We start from the raw sequence: 21,457 nt of genomic DNA, 5'->3' as shown, positions 1-21,457 counted from the left end.
ACCCAATCTATTTCATCAGTAAAGTTCTACAGGGCCCTGAGCTAAGGTATCACAAATTAGAGAAATTTGCCTACTCCTTAGTGGTAGCCTCTCGAAGGCTACGGCCTTACTTTCAAGCTCACACAATAAGAGTCCGCACGAACCAACCCATGAAGCAAATCCTCCAAAAGACGGATGTTGCAGGAAGAATGGTTCAATGGGCAATAGAGCTCTCCGAGTTCGACTTGAAATACGAAACTCGGACGGCGATTAAAGCCCAGTGCCTCGCCGACTTCATTGCAGAATATGCAGGGGATCAAGAGGATAAACCAACTACATGGGAACTCTATGTAGATGGATCCTCCAATAAAACAGGAAGCGGCGCAGGCATAATATTGGTAGATGAAAGGGGAACCCAGATAGAGGTTTCCCTCAAGTTTGAATTCCCAGCTTCAAATAATCACGCAGAATATGAAGCCTTGATTGCAGGATTGAAGCTCGCAGAAGAAGTCGGTGCTACGAAGGTGATGATATACAGTGACTCTCAAGTGGTGACCTCCCAAATAAGTGGAGAGTATCAGGCAAAAGACCCAAATATGAAGAGATACTTGGAAAAAACTCTGGAACACCTTGGGCGCTTTGCAGAAATCGAGGTCACGCACATAACTCGGGACCTAAATAGCAGAGCAGACGCCCTATCCAAGTTAGCAAGTACCAAGCCAGGAGGAAATAACAGAAGCCTGATCCAAGAAACTCTCCAGGAACCTTCAGTGGTAAAAATGGAAGACAAACAAGAAGTCTTTGAAGTGGTCGGATTAAACCTCGGATGGATGAACCCCTTAGTCGAATACCTGAAATTCGACATCCTCCCCAAGGAGGAAAAGGAGGCCAAGAAAATCCGAAGGGAAGCACAACACTATACCTTGGTGAAAAATATTCTCTATAGAAGAGGGATATCAACACCATTGTTAAAGTGTGTACCGACCTCAAGAGCCACTGAGGTATTAGAGGAGGTACATAGTGGAATCTGCGGGAACCATCTCGGAGCAAGGTCATTAGCCAGAAAGGTGATCCGAGCTGGATTCTACTGGCCAACCTTGCCGAAAGATGCCACAGACTTTGTGAAAAAGTGCCAACCGTGTCAAATGCATGCAAATTTCCACGTGGCCCCCCCGAGGAGCTCATTAGTATCACCTCCCCATGGCCCTTTGCAAAAAAATGGGGAATGAATTTGTTAGGTCCTTTTCCCCAGGCGCCAGGACAAGTCAAATACCTAATAGTGGGAATAGATTATTTCACAAATTGGATAGAAGCAGAACCACTGGCCACCATCACTGCACAAAGAAGTCGGAGGTTCCTCTACAAAAATATAATCACAAGGTATGGGATACCTTATTCCATTACCACAGATAACGGAACCCAGTTCACCGACTCCACCTTTAGAAGCCTAGTAGCCAGTATGAACATCAAACACCAGTTCACCTCAGTGGAACACCCACAAGCCAATGGGCAAGCCGAAGCAGCCAACAAAGTCATACTGGCAGGGCTGAAGAAAAGATTACAAGATGCGAAAGGAGCTTGGGCTGAAGAGCTCCCACAAGTACTATGGGCTTACAGAACAACCCCCAATCCGCCACTGGAGAAACACCCTTCCGACTAGTTTACGGCGTAGAAGCCATGATTCCAATAGAGGTCAATGAGCAAAGCCCAAGAGTGATTTTCCACGACGAGATCGGGAATATACAGGGGCACAAAGAGGAGCTTGACTTGCTCCCCGAAATCCGAGAAGAAGCCCAGATAAGAGAAGCAGCGTTGAAGCAAAGGATGACCGCGAGATACAACAAAAAAGTCATTCGAAGGAGTTTCACCCCAGATGACTTGGTCCTAATCAGAAACGATATTGGAGTCAACAAATCGGGGGAAGGAAAGCTCGCTGCTAATTGGAAAGGACCATACAAGATCAACGAGGTCTTAGGAAAAGGCTATTATAGGGTAATCGACTTCGACGGCAACGAGTTACCAAGATCATGGCATGCTTGTAATATGAAAAGGTACTACAGCTAAAAGCGAACCCTACTCCCTGATGTACTCTTTTCCCAATTTCATGATTTTTTCCCAAAATCAAAGGGTTTCTTCTGAAAAGGGTTTTTAACGAGGCATCATAGTAGGGGCTAAGGGAAAATAAATTATCAAAAGCCCTTAGTAGCAATACGGTACCTCCTTAATTAATAAAGATCTCTTTCATTTTAAATATCTCTTTTAAATTCCCTTTTTATTCTCTTTCTACGAAACGCGCCGATTTAAGCTCGACAAAACGTGAAAATCCCATGAACCGACCTAGATGGTCATCAGGATAAAACGACGAGGTACAAGTCAGCGTAAAGAGGCTATAGAAGTCGATCATGATAAACTCGGGAGCAGTCCGACTCATAAGTCGGAATGCGAAACCGAGTAAAATTAAAATGAATCGCAAAAGTAGCCTAAGTTACGAAAAACTCAATAAAACAAAATTGAGTACTAGGAATAACAAAAAAGAGATAGGAAAAAACTAAGAAAAAGTTGTAAGGCTGCCTTAAGGATAAAAAAGATTCAGAAAAGCAAGCAAGCCCCAAAGAATAGGTTTTTTCCAGAAAAGATCAAAAGAATAGAAAAGCATGCGCGCATAAGGTAACTCAAAACCCTTATCCAAAAAGGGCATTTATTTAAAACGCTAAATTAAACCCTTATTAAAAAAGGGTATCATAAATTGTTTTGTTTACGGCCTTAAAAGGCCAAAAATTGTTCAAACATCAACAAATAAATATAAAGAGTTTAAAAAGGGGGGGTCCACAGGCCAGACCCCCAATAGCCAACAAATTACTTCTTTGCAAGAGGAGTAGAAGGATCACCACCACCAGGACCAGGAGTTGGAGAGAAAGTCGGAGGAGCGGCAGAAGAACTCGGAGCGTCCTTAGAGCGAGGAGGGGACTCTATGATCCTCTGCCCCCGAGTCTTCAAATCAGACTCAGACTCCACCACGGGGACAGGAGGATCCACGATGGCACCATCAATAACAATCTTATCAGGGTCCAAAGGAGAAAGGTCCAAGTCAGGAGCAATGACTCCGACATGCTCCTTAAAAACCCTCCAAGCCTCATCAGCACCATCCGCAATAGAGTCTTCCAACTCGGTATAGGCCTTCCGGGCATTCAGCAAGTCATTCTTTACAGACACAAGATCAGCAAATAAACTGTTGTAGCTGGCTTGCGCTGCCTTCCTCAAATCCACCTCCATGTTGCATTGGGCTTGCAACTTCTTCTCCTTCTCCCGGAGGCTGTCCCTCTCCTCCTTCAGCTTGGCGACTTCCCCATCCAACTCCCTCTCGTGCTCCTGATATATGCGAAGCCTGCCTTCCAGCTCTTCGACCCTCGAGGTCGTCCCTAAAGAGCTGAGAGGAGTCTTCTCAAATATATCTAAGAGTTTACCACAAACTCCCGCCGTTTTAAGACTCTCCTCAACCACAGCAGTGAGGTAGTGCCGAACAGAAACATCATCCATGCTCATACGAGCATGGGGATAAATGTTCTTTCGGATGAACGCAAGAGCGTCCGCCTCACCAGAAGCGCCAGACTCTAAGGTCTTACGCTTCCTCTTCTCTGGTTCAGGAGTAGCTCGGACGGAGGGGGGTGGCAGAGAGGAAGCAGAAGAGGAAATCACAATAGGTTGGGAGGGAGTCCCGACGTTCCGAGGAGGAGGAGGAGGAGAGACAACTGCCCTAGCACCACCAGACCTGGCACGAGACCTTGCCTTGGCCTCCTGAACTCTTTGGTAAGACTCCTGGGCATTTGTTTTTGCCATCTCTGAAAAAAGCAACAATTGATAGATTAGACAAGTCGGAAGAATTAATCAGACAAGTCGGATCACCAAATGAAAGCTACCTATTTGTGATTGGATAAAACTTGGAGACCCCTGGAGAAACTTTTTTGTGTCCAAGTAGGGAGACCTCCCCCAAACTTCTCGGAGGAACCCCACAATGGCCGCCTCCACCTCATCCAGGTCGTCAAGACCATATTTTTCACAAAGGGAGGCCTCCAACCAGTATAAAGGAAAGCGGGGGGAAGAATTGTCATCCAGGAAAAAGGGGTGGTGGCCCTCTACAACTTGCACTTTGAAAAAATAGTTTTTGAAGTCGTGGACGGATTCGTCAAAAAGGGTGAAAATCCTCCTACCTTGTATGGCTCGGAACGATACCCACTGTTGTTTATTGTTTAGCCCACTAAAGGGTTTTGTCATATGAAAAAGATGGAAAAAAATCTTTAAAGAAATCGGGAACTCTAAAGCCTGGCTAATAAATTGATAAATTTTCAAAAAACCCCAAGAGTTGGGGTGAAGCTGAGTAGGAGCGACTCGGCAATGACGTAAAACAGACATCTCAAAGTCTGAAAAAGGAAGAAAAACACTCAAACGGGTGATCATACACTCATACATAAAGAAAAAATGAGAGGCCGCCTCATTAGCCCTCCCAAAGCAAACCCGGTCTTCTGGACCCGGGGCTACTAACTCATACTTCGGCTCGTCCTCCTCAGAAGAACAAATTCTGTGGCGAGTACGAAGGTGGGTGATAAACTCAGAATCGACTGAGGGTTCCTCCCCTAAAACTGTGACATCGACCCAGTGAGAGAGAGCATCTACAGAAGCCATTTCTTTTCTAAAAAAGGGGTGACAAAACCTACAAGGGGAAAATAAAAATCACCAACACGGTCTCTAAAGGAAGGGGGATGCGAAACCAAAGTCTGCAAATCAAATTTATCTACAAAAGCATATTAAAGAACTAACCTTTATCTGGAAATGAGGGTTGGAAGCAAAAGCCTTCGAAAGCACAAGAATGCAGCACGAACGAATGCAAGGGAAATTTGAAAGATCGCAGAAACGAAACAATGAAAGAGAGGGAAAGTATTTATAAGAACGTTAGGGGCATAATGGTAAAATAGGGGCAATCATTAATGAAGATGCACCGTTACCAAGGCTATTGAATCCCTATGCACACCCCTAACGGACACGACGCTTGATTAGACGTAACTGTCAGAACCAAAAGGTCACGAAAAGTCACGTCGGTTTCAAATCATCACGTCGGTCCCCTTACAAATTGGCTACGATCCCGAGTAGAATACTCGAACCCAAATCTCAAAAAGAAATTGGGCTCGAGTAGGGGCACTGTTCATACCCTAGACCAATAAATAGGGCCCAGGATCCAAGCAAAGAAGCCCAACCCAAAGGGTTGGCTCTCCCCCAGTACCAGCCTTCATCCCAAGAAGTCGGTACTGAACACGACCTGCTCCAAAGAAGTCGGATACGAGGGTTAGCTGGCAGATAACACTCATTCGAATGAGTAACTGCCCCTAGAAACTCTCTAACCATTTCATAGAGCCATATCTTAACCTCCCTAAGATATGGGAACGGTTATCCACCTAAAAAGGTGGCACTACTTCAGCGGTGGTTATTGGTTCACCACTATAAATACACTGACACCATTCAGGTATCTCTAAGTTCCAATACTCTCTAACCTGCTCACACTCTTGCTAACTTAGGCATCGGAGTGTCTTTACAGGTACCACCCCCCATTCTTTCACACATACAAGTCGGACGGAGGAACACCGAGTAACAGATCCACTCGAAAGCCGCCTCCTTCATACGTTTGGGCCAACCAACGCCATCCAGCCCATTAATCTCCGGTTACCTACCGCAACAGTAACCATCTGTGAAAAATTAAAGGGTTTATCATTATATTTCTGTTTTATATGCTGTGTTAGTTTTTTAATATTTATATTATGAAAAAGTTTAAGAATCCGTAATTTTATTTGATGGTTATAAAAGGCTATTTTAACACTCCTTTTTGCAATTTTTTTTTTTGGTCAAACGAACCTCAACTGAAATTCGAAGCATCTTTTTTTTTTGGTCAAACGAACCTCAATTGAAATTCGAAGCAACTTTATTTGATGGTTACAAAAGACTATTTTAATACTTCTTTTTATATTTTTTTTTTGGTCAAACGGATTTTTTTTTTTTTTTTTTGGTGACTGGTCAAACGGATTGAAACCTCAACTGAAATTCGAACCCGAATGCAGTTGCATAAAGCATATAAAAATGCCATCTGACCTAGGCATCGCTGCAACACTCCTCTCTACATTATTTACCTATACTCTATAGAGTGGGCTGGTGATACCGAGGTAGAGCCCAACACAGTTCCTCCAAACACACCCCGGCCCCTTCACTACACACTTGGACTGCTCCACCCACATACAACAAAATTAATGCTATTTCCTCATATATACATGCATGCATGCATCATGCATTCCATTTCCATCCCATTTATTTATTTTTCACCTATATAAAGGGGTGCAACTTTTACCTTATTCATTCATTCCTAGCTTATTATTGCACTACTACATTACATACATACTACTCTAATTAATTTAATTTCTCAAATAATTAAATCAAACTATATATTAGACATGGCTGCAGTTAAGGTTCCAACGGTGGTGCTTCCCAACGCCTCTGGCGAAGTGAATATGCCGGTGATAGGGATGGGATCAGCACCTGACTTCACATGCAAGAAAGACATTCAAGTTTTAAATTCTTGAGAACTTAAATGTCCACAAATTAAAAAGTCAATGATCTATTTATCTTTTTTCCTATAAAAATATGAAATCACTAGACAATATTAAAACACTTTTCATCAAACTTATGATACAAAAACTTTTTTTTTAAAAATGTACCTTTTTTATTTTTAAAAAAATTGTAACTTTTGGACTGAGCGACAGAGGTAGAAGTATGTTGGGTTGAGCAGTGGAGAGAAGGACCGTTGGAATGAACGATGGTGTGAGTATTTAATTTCAAATATTGATTATTTTAATAAATTGAGAATCTAATTTAAATTATTAATTTAACCTTTTTTTAATTATTGTTCACGTTATTTAACATCTACCTTATTTATCAATACTTTCTCTTTGGCAAGGTTATCAAACTCGCGAGTCTAAGTAAACTCGTGGAACTAACCTAGACTTGACTCGTGAGTTAACTTGTAAACTTGTACTATTACAAATTTTTTTCAATATATATATATATATATATATACTTAAATCTGGCCATTTAAAAATAACAATATCAAATTTAAAGCACATAATAAACTAAAGTAGTAGCATACATTATAACAAGTATTTTAGAACACATGTACAAGTTTAAATCCTTTACAATTATATTTATGCAATTAGTACAACATACAACACACACAACTAAAAGTTCTAAACTTATAATAAAATTAAATTGAAATCCTCCAATATCTTTATCTTCCATGACATCAATAATATCTTCATCGTCTTCATCAAAATCTTCATTTATCATTTTCTTTAAGCAACATTCTCAAATATTCGGTGCCTAAATTAAGAATATCAAATAATCAAATTACTAAGGTTCTCCCTAAATAAATATTATGTCCCTAATTTAGTTATCAACTATAAGTTATTCTTAATTGTTAATTTTCTATGTTATCCCTAAATAACAACCATGAACATTGAAGTTGAACCATAATCAAAGCACTGTAATTTACTAACTGTCTAAATTTTCAATCTACATAAAAGACAAGCAATAAAATTTAGGAAAAAAAATACTTGAATGGAATAAAAGCACAACAGCTAGCTGCGAGCCTGGGATGGCCGAAAAAGAACCAGCATGAAATCGAGTAGAGATGCAGCACAATTGTGCTCGTCTAGTGCAGAGATGAAGTCAGATGCAGACGAAAAGAGTGAAAAATAGTGAGCAACAACAAAGCACAATAGAGGTAAGAAGCATGGGCCAACAACGACAGCGCAACACAGTTATGTATGAACGGTAGATGAATGAACATACAGTGCACGAACAAACCATGGTAGCGCGACAAACTACATAGTTGCGGAGGACATGATAAACAGTAGCAATGAGACGAACAAGCTAGCGTGGTGGATGGCAGAGGCTCCTCGTGCATCGAAGCAAAACCTAGCTATGGTAAGAAGCAGAGCACTGAGAGAGAGAGTAGAGAGCGACGTACGACTGTTCTGGGACGCAAGCAACCTACGGTGAATGGCGAAGAAGATTGAAGTGTGATTAAACAACAGAGAGGGAAAGAACTGAGAGAAGAATGATTAGGGATTTAGTCATTTAGGATTACGTGTTACTGTGTTAGCATAACATATAACGTTATTCTTTTTTTTTTGCCCAAATGACATCATTTTTGGCCAAAACTGGCACCCAAAGCAAATTCGCTCTCAAACTCGCGACTTTGACCGAGTTTACACGAGTTCATTCGAGTCTACGCAAAAATGAGTTTATGTCCGAGTTAACCCGATTCCACTATCTAAACTCGTAAACCCATACGAGTTTACGAGTTAACTCGAGAATTTAACAACAATGCTCTTTCGTATTACTTACTCTAATTCCGTTAGATAAACAATGAAGAATCTCAACAACATGAATAATGGGCCGATTTCTTGGCCCACCAAAGAAAAAAAATCCCACCCAAATTAAATAACAAAAAACCTTTTTATATTACCTTCTTAAATTTTAACCATCCAACGCTGCAGTTGATTTCGAAATTTTAAATTTTAAATTGTTGATTTTTAAAATTTTAAAATTTGTTAATACTTATTTAATTAATTATAAATCTGAATTTTAATAATGTCGTCGATCCCTCCCTCACTAGCTAGCTTAAACGTTGCCGAATTTCTTCTCCATCAAGTTGTTGGTTTAGAATGAAAATAACTATCCACATATTTAGTAAAATGAACATCTATTAAATTCAGTTGTATTTATATAAATCCAATCCAATCCAAATTAAATGAACATCTACTTTTTAATGAAAATAAGGGTTAAGTATGATTTTGGTCCCTAAGGTAAGGGCTGTAAATTTTTTTCGTCCCTGACCATTTTTTGCCTACAAAATGGTCCCCAATATTTAACTTAATTTTAAAATCGTCGTTCGGACAAAATACCCTTCCCCCTTCTTCCCCAAAACCAACTAGAAGCAGAACAAAAGCTGAAGTTGAACCAGAACCCACCACCACCACTACCATCATCATCATAGTCATCATCATCAGAAGAACAATGAATAATGGAATCATAAGAAGAAACATAAGAAGAAGAAGAACAACAACAATGGATAATAGAATCATAAGAAGAACCATCAGAACTCAGAACCCACCACCAACACCCCCACCCACTATCACTCCATCACCATCTGTATCACCCTACCCAGAACTCAGAAAATCATCGTCATCATCGTCAAAACTCAGAACCCAGAACTCATAACTCAAAAAAATAAGAACCCAGAACTCAGAACTCAGAAAAACAAGAAAATCATCATCATCATCGTCAATACTCAGAATAATGAACAAAACTCAGAACTAAAATTCTTCCTCTTTCATGAACAAAATTCAGATGCAATTACAATAATCAGAAATTTCCAAATTCATCTTGAATTATAAAAAAAAATCCATAAATATAATTACTCAAACAAACGATGAGACGAGGTGTGAAGGCGAGGAGGACGTGCGGCGAGACAAGGGGGAGGGCGAGGCAACAACGTCGGCGGGGTGAGGAGGAGGAGCAGAAACGGCTCGCGGCGCACGGCGTCCTCCCTCACGGTGAGATCCAGCGGTGAAGACCAAACGACGAGGAGCAGGAGTGCCGGCGGCGAGGAGCAGCGGTAGCCCTTCCCCTTCCCTTCCCCCTCTTTTCCCCTGAACCAAAACTCCACCCCCTCCAGCTGATACCCTTCCCCCTTCTCTCTTCTCCCTTAACCCGTGTTTTTTCCTTTTTTTTTTGTTTTTTTAGTTAAGGGTATTTTTAGAATAAAAATTAAAAATTTAGTAAAAAGGACGATTTTAAAACTAAGTTAAACCTTTGGGACTGTTTTGTAGGCAAAAAAAGGTCGGAGACGAAAAAGATTTTCAGCCACTATTCTAGAGACCAAAATCGTACTTAACCCTGAAAATAACTATCCATATACCTAGTAAAATGAACATCCACATCCAGAATAAGGAGAGAAGAGGAAGAAGAGGAGGAGGAGGAGGAGGAGGAAGAGGAGGAGAGAGGACGGCGATGAGACAGCAGTAGTGATGCCACAAAAATGAATAATTCTCCATTATTAGATGAAATCTCACATCATTAAAAATACTATTAATATCTAATTAATTGCTACAGCTCATAAAATTTACTGACCGGTAGCACCTTTTATTTATTGTTTACCTATAATTTCTCTACTTCTCGTTGATAAGCGCGCTCATTGCATACTTATCCTCCATGAACAGTTGAACATTGGATGAAAAGAACGATTCTCAAATCTTAATTAACCAATTTAGGTCCACACAATCTTTTCATTGCATTAAATTAGGGAGTAACGCTCAAGTTTACTCAATTTTTATTTTCTTCTAGATTTCTACCAACTATATATAAATGGTATGAAACTAAATTGAGTTAGTCTAGTTGTTAGCTTATTAATCCATTTAAATAAGTGTCGAGGAGTTTGAATTTCATTTTGTAAATGCAGAAACCCATTAGCCGATAAATCTTTAAACGAAGCTCGATACTGCAGAAGATTAGAAAATACTGTTGAAAAAAAAAAAACTATAAATGGTATGCAGTAGTCGTCGTTTTCTTTGAACAGAATATAGACTCATTAATATGTTGATTATTCCCTTGGTTTCTTATTTTCTTGTTCTTTTTTATTTTCCAGTCAACACTTTGAGTAATCATCCCATAAGTGAATTGTGTGGTTGGCAGGTGGATGGCGTAGAGTGTTCTTCAAACCACGTTCTGTCACTTTGTCGTCAACGTCGTGGTCTTTCCATCTTAATTGAGAGCAATAATATTTACGTAATTTTTTTTTTGTTTTTTATCATATAACAAAATATAAAAGATGTACATATATTAGATGGAAAATTAATGCGTCTATAGTAATAATAATATCACGGTTCTCTTATTTCCTGGGAACTTCCCACAGTCAAATATTACAGCCAATACATGAGGGATAAAAAACAAAACTTTGATGATGGATAGTGGCGAAAAGCAATGCAGAGCTCAATTACAAGGAAATTAAGCAGAGACGAAGACGATTTATTGAATAATTTAGATCTAGATATCATCATCAAAGAGATCAGGGAGTTGGGGCTTGGTTGGTCCACTGATGAGACGGTTCTGAGTGATCTGACTGATCTTGAAGTGATCGTCCTCCGTCAAAGAAAAGTCAAAGATGTTGAGGTTCTGCTTCATCCTATCCTTGTCGTAGCTCTTTGGCACAGCGGTGACACCATTTTCATAGAGCCATCTGAGTGAAACCTGCGCTATGGACTTGCCATGAGAATCCGCAATCCCTTTGAGTGCATCGTTCTCCATAACTTGGTTGGGGCCCCTGCTTGCTCCTTTCCTCAGCGGCGAGTATGCGGTCACCACTATGCCGTGTTTCTTGCACAAGTCTCTGAGTTTGTTCTGCTGCCAGGCGAGGTTCATCTCCACCTGGTTCACTGCAGGAGGGATGGTGGTAAGAGAGAGCAGATTCTGAAGCTTCTTGACGGAGAAGTTGCTGACTCCGATGGCTCTGGTGAGGCCTAGTTTCTGGCATTCTACCATGGATTCCCAGACGCCCTTCGCATCGAATGGAAGCAGATCTTGCACATCAATTGGGAATTGAAACTTTGGCTGAGAGCTTAGCGGCCAGTGAATCAGGTACAGGTCCAAGTAATCCAGTTGAAGAGTTCTGTATATCCATACAAATTATATTATTAAATAAAAACACATAAAAAAAAAGTTAAGTACGATGTGTATAATGGACTATATGAGTTACAAAATGAACATCCCCATATTATCTAGAATAACTCTTGACCTTTTGGATCTAGAGTTATAATACCATGTCATAATACCATTCATTTCAAAAACTTCAACTGATGGAAAAAAGTAACACTAATAATTATATCTCTAATACTCTATAAACCTCCATTGTACACATTGTACAAATATTCCATTTACTCTTCGTACTTTTCCAAAAAAAAAGGCTACTCATGCAAAAAACTTAAATTATATCATCTAGAATTATATTATTGAAAAGTGTTTTAATATTGTCTAGTGATTCCATATTTTTATAGTGGTTGTCTAATAATAGGAAGCGGGATAAAAAATATGAATTCTTACTCGAGCGATTTACGGAGAGCAGGGAGAACAAGGTGAGGAAGGTTATGAGTGACCCAAAGCTTGGAAGTGACAAAGAGGTCTTGGCGGGTGACGAGACCAAGCTGAATAGCCTCCTTCAAGGCCTCTCCGAGGGCCTGCTCGGAGCCGTAGGCGGTGGCCGTATCGAAGTGCCTGTAGCCTTGCCTGACGGCCTCAACGATGGCCTCCTTAGTGTCTTTCTTGCATGTGAAGTCAGGTGCTGATCCCATCCCTATCACCGGCATACTCACTTCGCCAGAGGCGTTGGGAAGCACCACCGTTGGAACCTTAACTGCAGCCATGTCTAATATATAGTTTGATTTAATTATTTGAGAAATTAAATTAATTAGAGTAGTATGTGTGTAACGTAGTAGTGCAATAATAAGGCAGGAGTGAATGAATAAGCTAAAGGTTGCAGCCCTTTATATAGGTGAAAAGAAATAAATGGGATGGAAGTGGAATGCATGATGCATGCATGCATGTATATCTGAGGGAAGGAAATATAGCATTAATAATTTTGTTGTATGTGGGTGGAGCAGTCCAAGTGTGTAGTGAAGTGACCGGGGGTGTGTTAGGTGGAATTGTGTTGTGCTCTACCTCGGGTATTACCAGTCCACCCAATATTTTCTATTCTAATATTATTATCCAAGAATGTTATTTCTTTCTGTTTGTATTTTGCCTCATAATCAACCAACGTGTTCTTCGCAGGCTCGTCGTCACCTCCACATGGCACTGCTGCAGGATATTCGGCCATCTGAGCTTTTATGTATGTTTTATCTTAAGTATATATGGAGGAAAGATTTTTTTTTAAAATTATAATTATTTTGGAGACCACTTTTTTATAAAGACACTAAAAATATTTTTTTTAAAGATAGGAGACTCGAACCCACAATCTCTTAATTGAGTATGAAGAGATTATGCCATTGAGTTATAACTCATTGTTTTTTTTAAAGACATTTACATATGTTATGATATTATTGGACATCTTTATTAAATCAGTTAATAATTTATTTTTTAATAAACTAGAACAAAATCAGTTTATTATAGCAACAATAATAAACTTAATTGTCTGCATTATAATTATTAGACTCAATTTGATCCGATCGATGATTTGAACTGAAATCATGTTTAAATTTTTTTATAAAAAGACAAATATATCCTGATTTAAAAAAAAAACATAGTCCATGAATTTTGTACATTGATCGATTTGACTGAATTTAATAACAATTAGGTTTATTGTTATTATTATAAAAAAATCGATTTTATGCTGATTTAAAAAATTTAAAAATAATCAATTTATTAATACGTCTAATAATAATATAACATATAAGTGTCTTTATAAAAAGATGAAGCATCCTCCAGTTATTTTTAGTCTTTTATCCTATTTCAATAACGATATAAAAATTTACTATTATAATTTTTCAGACTTACTTAGTATTTTTTAAAATATATATATAAATTTATTACAATTTTTTAGATATTTTATTTTGCTGGAAACTTATAAATCCATAAATAAAAAGATTATCATAAACTTAATTTTCTTATTTCTGGGGAAAAAAGAAATTAAAAGGAACAAAATTAAAAGAAATTTGCATTATTACCTTAGCTTATTTTAATTTCTGCCATGCCTTATCGGTCAAATATTCTTTTCCAGTTGATTTTAGTTCTTCTCTTAGAAATATCAAAACAAAATAATATTCTGCTCATATTTACTTGCTATCCTTTTATTTTCTTAGTGTGCTGCAATGTGTAGTGTAGACTGGTAATTCCTTTTTGACTTGTTTTATGGCAGCACATTATTACATGACTTGTTGCATTAATGGGGTCTTCCTCCTTACTGCTGCTTAGAAATCTCGATGTTGAGCTCCTGTGCCTTTGAAATCATCATCAAATAATAATAATTATCTCATATTAAAGAATAAAATAATACTTTACCTTTCAACAAAGTCAAGTTCGGAGGCTGATAACTCATATAGCCATCTACCATCAACTATATATGTTCGAATTGAATGCATCATTCACGTACACATACATGTTACTACTGATAGTTGGACCCCGTAATTAATTAAGATGAATGCTACTTATTCTCTCTAAAATAATATGTAAATTATTTTTTTTAATGTGTTATATTATAATTCGATATTTATTTTAATATATTTATTATATATTTATTAAAATATTAATTAAAAATTTTCTTATATTAATAAAATTCTAAACTAAAATATTGATATTACAAATTAAAAATAAAAACACAAATTAGTATTACCGTAAAAATTTTTAATTTAAAAAGTTTATCGTGTCAAATAGATCTTTAAATTTAAAAATTTATTCTATACAATTTGGTTTTGAATTATATGAAAAAAAAAAGAAAGAAATTAAAATACTTTATGTCTTTTTTTTTTTAAATTAATGTAACTAGTTTACAATTATTTTTATGAAGGTCTGAATTTTTATTTAATTTTTGTTAGAAATTAGAGATTTTGTGTGAAAAATAAAAGAGTAATATATAACATTATTTTTCAATTATTTTGTTAAATTTTCAACAAATTTTAATGACCCGAAATCAATTTTTTATTTTTTATTTTATTAGATAAATTAGTCATCCAACAAATTCTACTAAAAATTTAAATAAATAAACACCCATTAAAATATGATACATCAGAGAGAATAATTTATATGTTATTTTAGAGAAAGTAGAGTAGCATTTACCATTAATTAATTATATTATTCTATTCTTCTGTGTTTATAAATAATACATAATTTAATTTTGAAAAGATATAGATCCTATTTTCCAATACTTATATTTAAGTAATTGGTGGATATTCCTATAATGTCATCTTTACATGAAGATAGTATTGTGAACTATTAGATGAGTTGATATATTTGACTAAATATATTTAATTAATCATCTAAGGATTTACAATATCATCTTCATATGAAGATGTCATCATGTGAGTATTTCCCTAAATAATCTAGATAAAAAAATGTTGTAGACACTATAAAATTGATCTTGAAAAAATCACAAAAAATATTCTATTGGTATATACAAGAAAAATTGATATATTTCTAATAAGTATATAAAACAAGTAAAAAGTAAATCTAAAAATAAGAGATAAATGACTTAATCGCGTTTTTCTTAGTCAAATAATCAGTTTAAGAGAAAGTATAAAGGAATAATTTTTTTTGAATAATTTAAATAATAAATTAAAAAAATTATTTTTAAATTAATTAAATTTAATCATAATTTTAACTTTTTTATTTTTTATTATTTTTTTCAAACAATATCACCTTCTTTCTCGGAGAAAAAAAAGGTGCCGCAGCAACGTCAATGATAGAAAGTACAGGAGCAGCACGACACATAGGAGAAGAAGGTGGATGCGTTACTTTTTTACATATTAAATCTTAAATTTCTCTAATTGTGCACCTATTAAACAAATGAAAACAAAAACAAAAATACTATTTGTACATTAAAATTAATCACTAATATATTTGTATATAAATATATGTGTAATTTAATTTATTTTCAATATATATTTATATTTTAATATATATTTTATACTGATGACTGATTTTAGTATACATATAGCGTAGCTCAAAAAGTAATTACCAAAAAACAATGAGACAAAAATTAAATCACCAAGTTTTTTTCTTTTTATTTGTTAATCTTATTTCCTTCTCTTAACTCTAGATTTTCTGTCTTCTCCAATTTTCCAAGAAGAAAATTCACAAGTCATCACGCCAAATGAACAAAAGGTACAAGAAACGTGGGGATTTGAGATCAGTAGAGAGTGCAAGATTGTCAAGCATGTCCTACATTGCTGTGTTTGTCGTCTTCTAGGATTTGTTTACAGAAATAGTGATAAGACGTTAAGATAAAGAATTAAAGATATGAAAACATAAAATTATGTTTGATAAAAGAAATATAAATAAAAATGATATATTTAAATATATTAAATTAATATATTTTGTTGTATTTATTTTAATAAAAAAATACAAAATTATTAACAAAAAATATAATTTATTTTTTTATTATTTTTATTAATTTTTTATAATTATAATTTTTATTTTAAATTTTAATTAAAAAAATAATAAAAAATTAAATTTTTATAATTTATTATAATTTATTATTAAATAAAATATAAAAATATAAAATTTTGTGCCTTTATCTTGTATGTTTGTTCTCCGCCATTGTTTTCATAAACAAACAATGAAACTTCAACTATCAACGTTCAACACACACCACAAATCAGAACTCCCAAATTACCCTTGGATATTTCTGGCAGCAACAACTCTTTGATTTCGATAACTTACAGGTGGGCAGATAAGCTTTTAGTGGTTTCTTAAAACGTCTTAATAAATATTAATTAAGCTACAAGTAGTTTAATTAATATTCAACCACATATTACCATTCGCAAAGTATAGGTAAATAATAAAAATATTAAATAATGTGAATAATAGATATATTAGATATTCAATTTAATAGGTATACAGATGATTATGTTTATTATTTTTAATTAAATAGTTATTTTTTTATTTAATTTACTCATACACAATTAACAATGACTGAATATTAAATTTATTAGGTGTGCAGATGATTATCTTAATTTTAAAATTCAGGAGATAATTTAAAAAAATATTTTTTTACTTTATTAAATCAATTTTAGAATTCATTATTTACATTATTTACAAAAATTACTATCTACCTAACAAAACCTATTTCCATTTTTTCTGATTGGGAGAAACATTTTATAGTTGGGAGCCGCTCAGATAAAAACGTTGAAAACGTCTTTTTATAAATATGTTTTTTAATAATTAAAATTTAGCATATATAATCGACTAAATTGTGTTATTTTTGTCAAAATTAGGTTAGACAAATTGATTTGACCGAAAAATGGTGAATCAAATTTTGAACTGGTCTAAATTAATATTATTTTTTATAGAAAATGACTACAATACTCTATTATAGAAAATGACTAAAATACTTCTATTATATATATTAATTTTGAAAATCCTAAATTTTAGTGCTTTATTTTTCGGGCAATTTAATTAAATTGTTTCACTCTCAATATTATGCAAATATATTGTTTCCAAATCTAATACGCAAATACATTGATTCACGTATCTATATAAACTGCTATTGGCAGTAACGGTTTACAGATTGTTTATAGATATGTGAATCAATGTATTTGCGTATTAGATTTAGAAATAATGTATTTGTGTAATATTGAGGGTGAAACAATTTATTTAAGTGGCCCTTATTTTTTTATCCTAGGATTAGGATTTAGAATTTTTATATATATTATGTTTATAATCACTTAGATTTATATATCATCATATTTTTTTGTATTATGTAACATGATCAACTAATCATTTTCCTTAAAACTCATGCATCTTTAATTCTTTAGATCACCGAAAACAAATATGAGTAATAATTATCCAAGGTTGAAATGTTTTGAAGACAATATGGACATTTTTTTATTTGTTATTTTTTCCAATAATCGTTGTCACTTCCCAGTCACACACCTAGCCAAAAGTTAGGCGAAAGTTACAAGACACAGCTCAAAACAAAAATACAACCTGAAAGCATAACACAATTTAAACTCTTTTCTTTTTTGTTTATGAATTGGTCGTTTAAAATAAAAGGTTGAACTTTATAAGACTTTAATACAAGGAGGATATATAGCCAAAAGAAACACACAAGTACAGTAGAATTATATGTAAGTACAATAACTCATGCATTCTCATGTATAATAAAAGACCTATAAAACGAAGACAAATGCGGGAAATTTAACTTGGGTGTAGATATTACATATCCATGATAGATAGTTTATTTAGAGAGAGAGCATAGCATTAATTAGCATTATTAATTACTGATGCTCGTCTTCCTCGTCCCAGAGATCATGGAGAAGAGGCTTGGTGGGTCCCTTGATGAGTCTATCTTGATGGATTTCACTGATTTTCTTGTAATCTTCGTCCGTCAAACACCAATCGAAGATCTCCAGGTTCTGCTTCATTCTCTCCTTGTCATAGCTCTTAGCCACAACCGTCAAGCCTTGCTCGTAGATCCATCGCAGACAGATCTGAGCAACAGTCTTGGCGTGAGCGTCAGCCAGTTCCTTGAGAACGTCGTTGTCCATCACCATGTTGGTTCCCCTGCTCGAACCCTTCCTCAGAGGAGAGAAGGCAGTTACGGTGATGCCTTTGGACTTGCAGAATTCCCTCAGCTTGTGTTGCTGGAAGGCAAGGTTGACTTCCACCTGGTTCACTGCGGGAGGGATGGTTGCAAAGGAGAGAAGCTTCTGGAGTTTCTTGATGGAGAAGTTGCTGACTCCAATGGCTTTAGTGAGGCCCAGTCTCTGGCATTCCTCCATGGATTTCCAGACACCCTCCATGTCAAATGGCACCAGCTCCGACTGCTCAATGGGATATGTCACCTTTCCTGGTTTTGCTGATATGGGCCAGTGGATCAGATACAGGTCCAAGTAGTCCAGTTGAAGTGTCCTGCATTTGCATGCATGTTAATTAATTGGATCCCGCTAGAAAGACAATGGACTATTTGTACAATGTGTACAATGGACTATTAAGTTACAAAATAACATCTCTCGTACTATCTAGAATAACCATGCGAGTACTAGTGATAATAAACATCTTTCCAAAAGCTTAAACTGATGGAAAAAGATAATACTAATAATTATATCTCTAATACTTCCTAAACCTCTATTGTACACATTATATAAATAGGTTCCTCATACTTTCCCTAATTAATAACTACCAAATTGAGAGAATAGAATAGTAATAAGTAATAAGTAAGTATCGTACTTGAGTGATTTTTGGAGAGCAGGGAGAATGAGGTGAGGGTGGTTGTCAGTGACCCAGATTTTGGTGGTGATGAAGAGTTGATCCCGGGAAGAAATGAGTCCAAGTTGGAGAGCTTCTTGGATGGCTTCTCCGACGGACTGCTCAACGCCGTAAGCAGAGGCGGCATCGAAGTGCCTGTAGCCCTGCTTAATGGCCTCAACAACAGCGTCTTTGGTCGACACCTTGCTGCTCGCTTCAGGGGCAGTGCCCAGCCCAATCACTGGGATTCTGCGTTGCCCGTTCGATGATTCTAGAACCACTTCGGGGATTGCTACTGTGGCCGCACCCATTATGTATGTATGTATGTATGTGTGAGTGTGAAATGCATGCATACAGGGGTTTGCCTTGCCACCTTTATATACTTTGGATTAGGATCATTTCCCTTCAACACTACTTTGTTTTTTAGTGTGGTTGTTGGGTTTGGGTAGTAGCTATCTTTCAATTCGCTACTACCATTTTTACATTTAATAATCGATATATATGGATTTGGATCCTCTAAATTTTGAATTTCACTTTAGAGAGTAAAGTTTGATCTCTCACCTTTAAATGGTTTCTCTCTCATATCTTCTCTTGGTCCCACCTATGAAATAAATGGTGAGAGATCAAACTTTACTCTCTAAAGTGAAATTCAAAATTTAGAGGATCTAAATCCGATATATATATATATATATATATATATATATATATATATATATATTTTAACTTTCTGTTTCATTAGATAGGCGCTGAGATAGTAAAATGTCTTTATTTGGTGTCTAAGACTTTCAACTACTCGTAGTCTAGTTTCTTTTTACTTTTGGTCAAGAAATTACTAGTCCATGCATGTATCATCATTATGCTTGATGGATGAACTTAGTTGCTTCAGTTTGGATGATCTTTTAGCGAGTTAAAATCAAATCTTAAGGTTTATTATTTAACTCGAAAAACAAATGGATCCAACTATATGAGCTGGATTTAGCTATATGAGAAGTGATAGGGAACTAGTAAGTTTTGTGATTTGTAACCATCAACTAGTCATCATTAGTGATTTTAATGGTGTGAAATTTCATCTAAATGTATGAGATTATTCACTTTACTTTTACTAGTTAAATGCTGATCAGATTTCAATAAAACTGCTGGTTCTAAATTTTTTCTATAGTTATATATGTGACAACAACATATAAAAGAGAGTGAAAAATAAATCAAAATTTAAAATTAATTATTAATTAATTGTTCATATAAAATATATATTAAAATATATAAATTATGTAAAATAACATATATAAATATATAGTTATTAATTTAGTACCTAAATTGTTACTCAACAAATTAAATAAGGTGGAAGCCAATGAGTAATAGTTCAAATGGCATATATAGTCTTCCTATACTCAATTAAGAGGTTGCTGGTTCGAGTCTCCTATCTTTGGTAAAAGAAAAAAATTAAATAAGGTGGAATAATGTCGCTGCTTTTATTTGTTGATCGATTTCATCTATAAATAGGAGAATAGTAAAAGGTTGAAAATTTTACTCAAAAATACACTTATATATACACATGCATAGACTTCGTCACTTCATCCTAAGTTGGTTTTCTATAGATTTATTTCCACTCTTCTTTCAATTTTTTACATTATTGCAATTTATCCTTCTATAAGATTTTGTTTCCTTTTATCTAAGTCTGTCTTGTTCTTTCTATCTTTGTTTCAAGTCCTTTGAAGTTATGTAAAAGTTTTTGTATATGTCTCATACATTTTGAAATTCTATAAAGTGTTATTGTTTTATACTTGTTTAGAGCAATGTTTATACTTTATACTAAAGTTTCGTTTCTATCACATTTATATTAAATTTACGTGCATGTTTATGGTTCTGCAAATATTGTATGATATTTGTCATAATTTCTTTTTTTATTGACAAAATAAAAAATTTGATGCATAAAAATTATGATTTTGCTCCTAGATACTAGATTTTGAAACATGGTTTTTTATGTTCGTTGACTCTGTGAACTTGTAGTCTTTAATCTCGAAAACATAAAACTGAACCTGCATAACATAGGTAATATCTTTTAATAAAATTGTCTCCCTTAATAGTTATGGAGCAAGTTAGAGATCCTGGCCGGCTATGACAAACAATCCAAACTGAGAGGAATTAATGTTAGGAGCAAGTTAGATAGATCCTGGCCGGCTACGAGGAACAATTCCAACTATGAGAGGAATCACGCAAATTATAACACATTGAATGAAGCCAAATTCCAAACCCATTGAGTGGCATTATTCATATATAAAAACATCCTGTTTATTGACCATACAACCTTTCTCAAGAAAATAATAAAATGAAGAGCATTACTGTTAATACATGATAAAACGGGAAAGTTTTAATTTCATGTTGTTTGATGCTTAAAAATTAAAAAAAAAGTTTACGGACCAATAACTTT

At 35.2% G+C, this 21,457-nt stretch overlaps 2 protein-coding genes across 2 annotated transcripts; both read right to left on the bottom strand.

Annotated features, from left to right (window-relative positions):
- Nucleotides 1–10,944: 10,944 nt before the first annotated feature.
- LOC107609108 (NAD(P)H-dependent 6'-deoxychalcone synthase) lies at nucleotides 10,945–12,716 on the bottom strand. The gene is made up of 2 exons (XM_016310945.3): nucleotides 12,175–12,716; nucleotides 10,945–11,743 (listed from the first exon to the last, which is right to left on the bottom strand). The coding sequence occupies exons 1-2, from the start codon at nucleotides 12,492–12,494 to the stop codon at nucleotides 11,122–11,124; spliced, it is 942 nt and encodes a 313-aa protein (XP_016166431.1). The 5' UTR covers nucleotides 12,495–12,716; the 3' UTR covers nucleotides 10,945–11,121.
- A 5,106-nt stretch (nucleotides 12,717–17,822) lies between these two features.
- Nucleotides 17,823–19,514, bottom strand: LOC148550116 (NAD(P)H-dependent 6'-deoxychalcone synthase-like). Its single transcript, XM_088493488.1, has 2 exons — nucleotides 19,012–19,514; nucleotides 17,823–18,693 (listed from the first exon to the last, which is right to left on the bottom strand). Exons 1-2 carry the CDS (start codon nucleotides 19,380–19,382, stop codon nucleotides 18,060–18,062), a joined length of 1,005 nt encoding a protein of 334 aa, XP_088349614.1. The 5' UTR covers nucleotides 19,383–19,514; the 3' UTR covers nucleotides 17,823–18,059.
- Nucleotides 19,515–21,457: the final 1,943 nt, after the last annotated feature.

This window comes from Arachis ipaensis, chromosome B7, assembly GCF_059453495.1.
Source record: "Arachis ipaensis isolate K30076 ecotype BB chromosome B7, ASM5945349v1, whole genome shotgun sequence".
Classification (NCBI taxonomy): Eukaryota; Viridiplantae; Streptophyta; class Magnoliopsida; order Fabales; family Fabaceae; genus Arachis; species Arachis ipaensis.
Note: the sequence above shows the minus strand (reverse complement) of the source record. Positions and strands in the feature narration are given on the sequence as shown.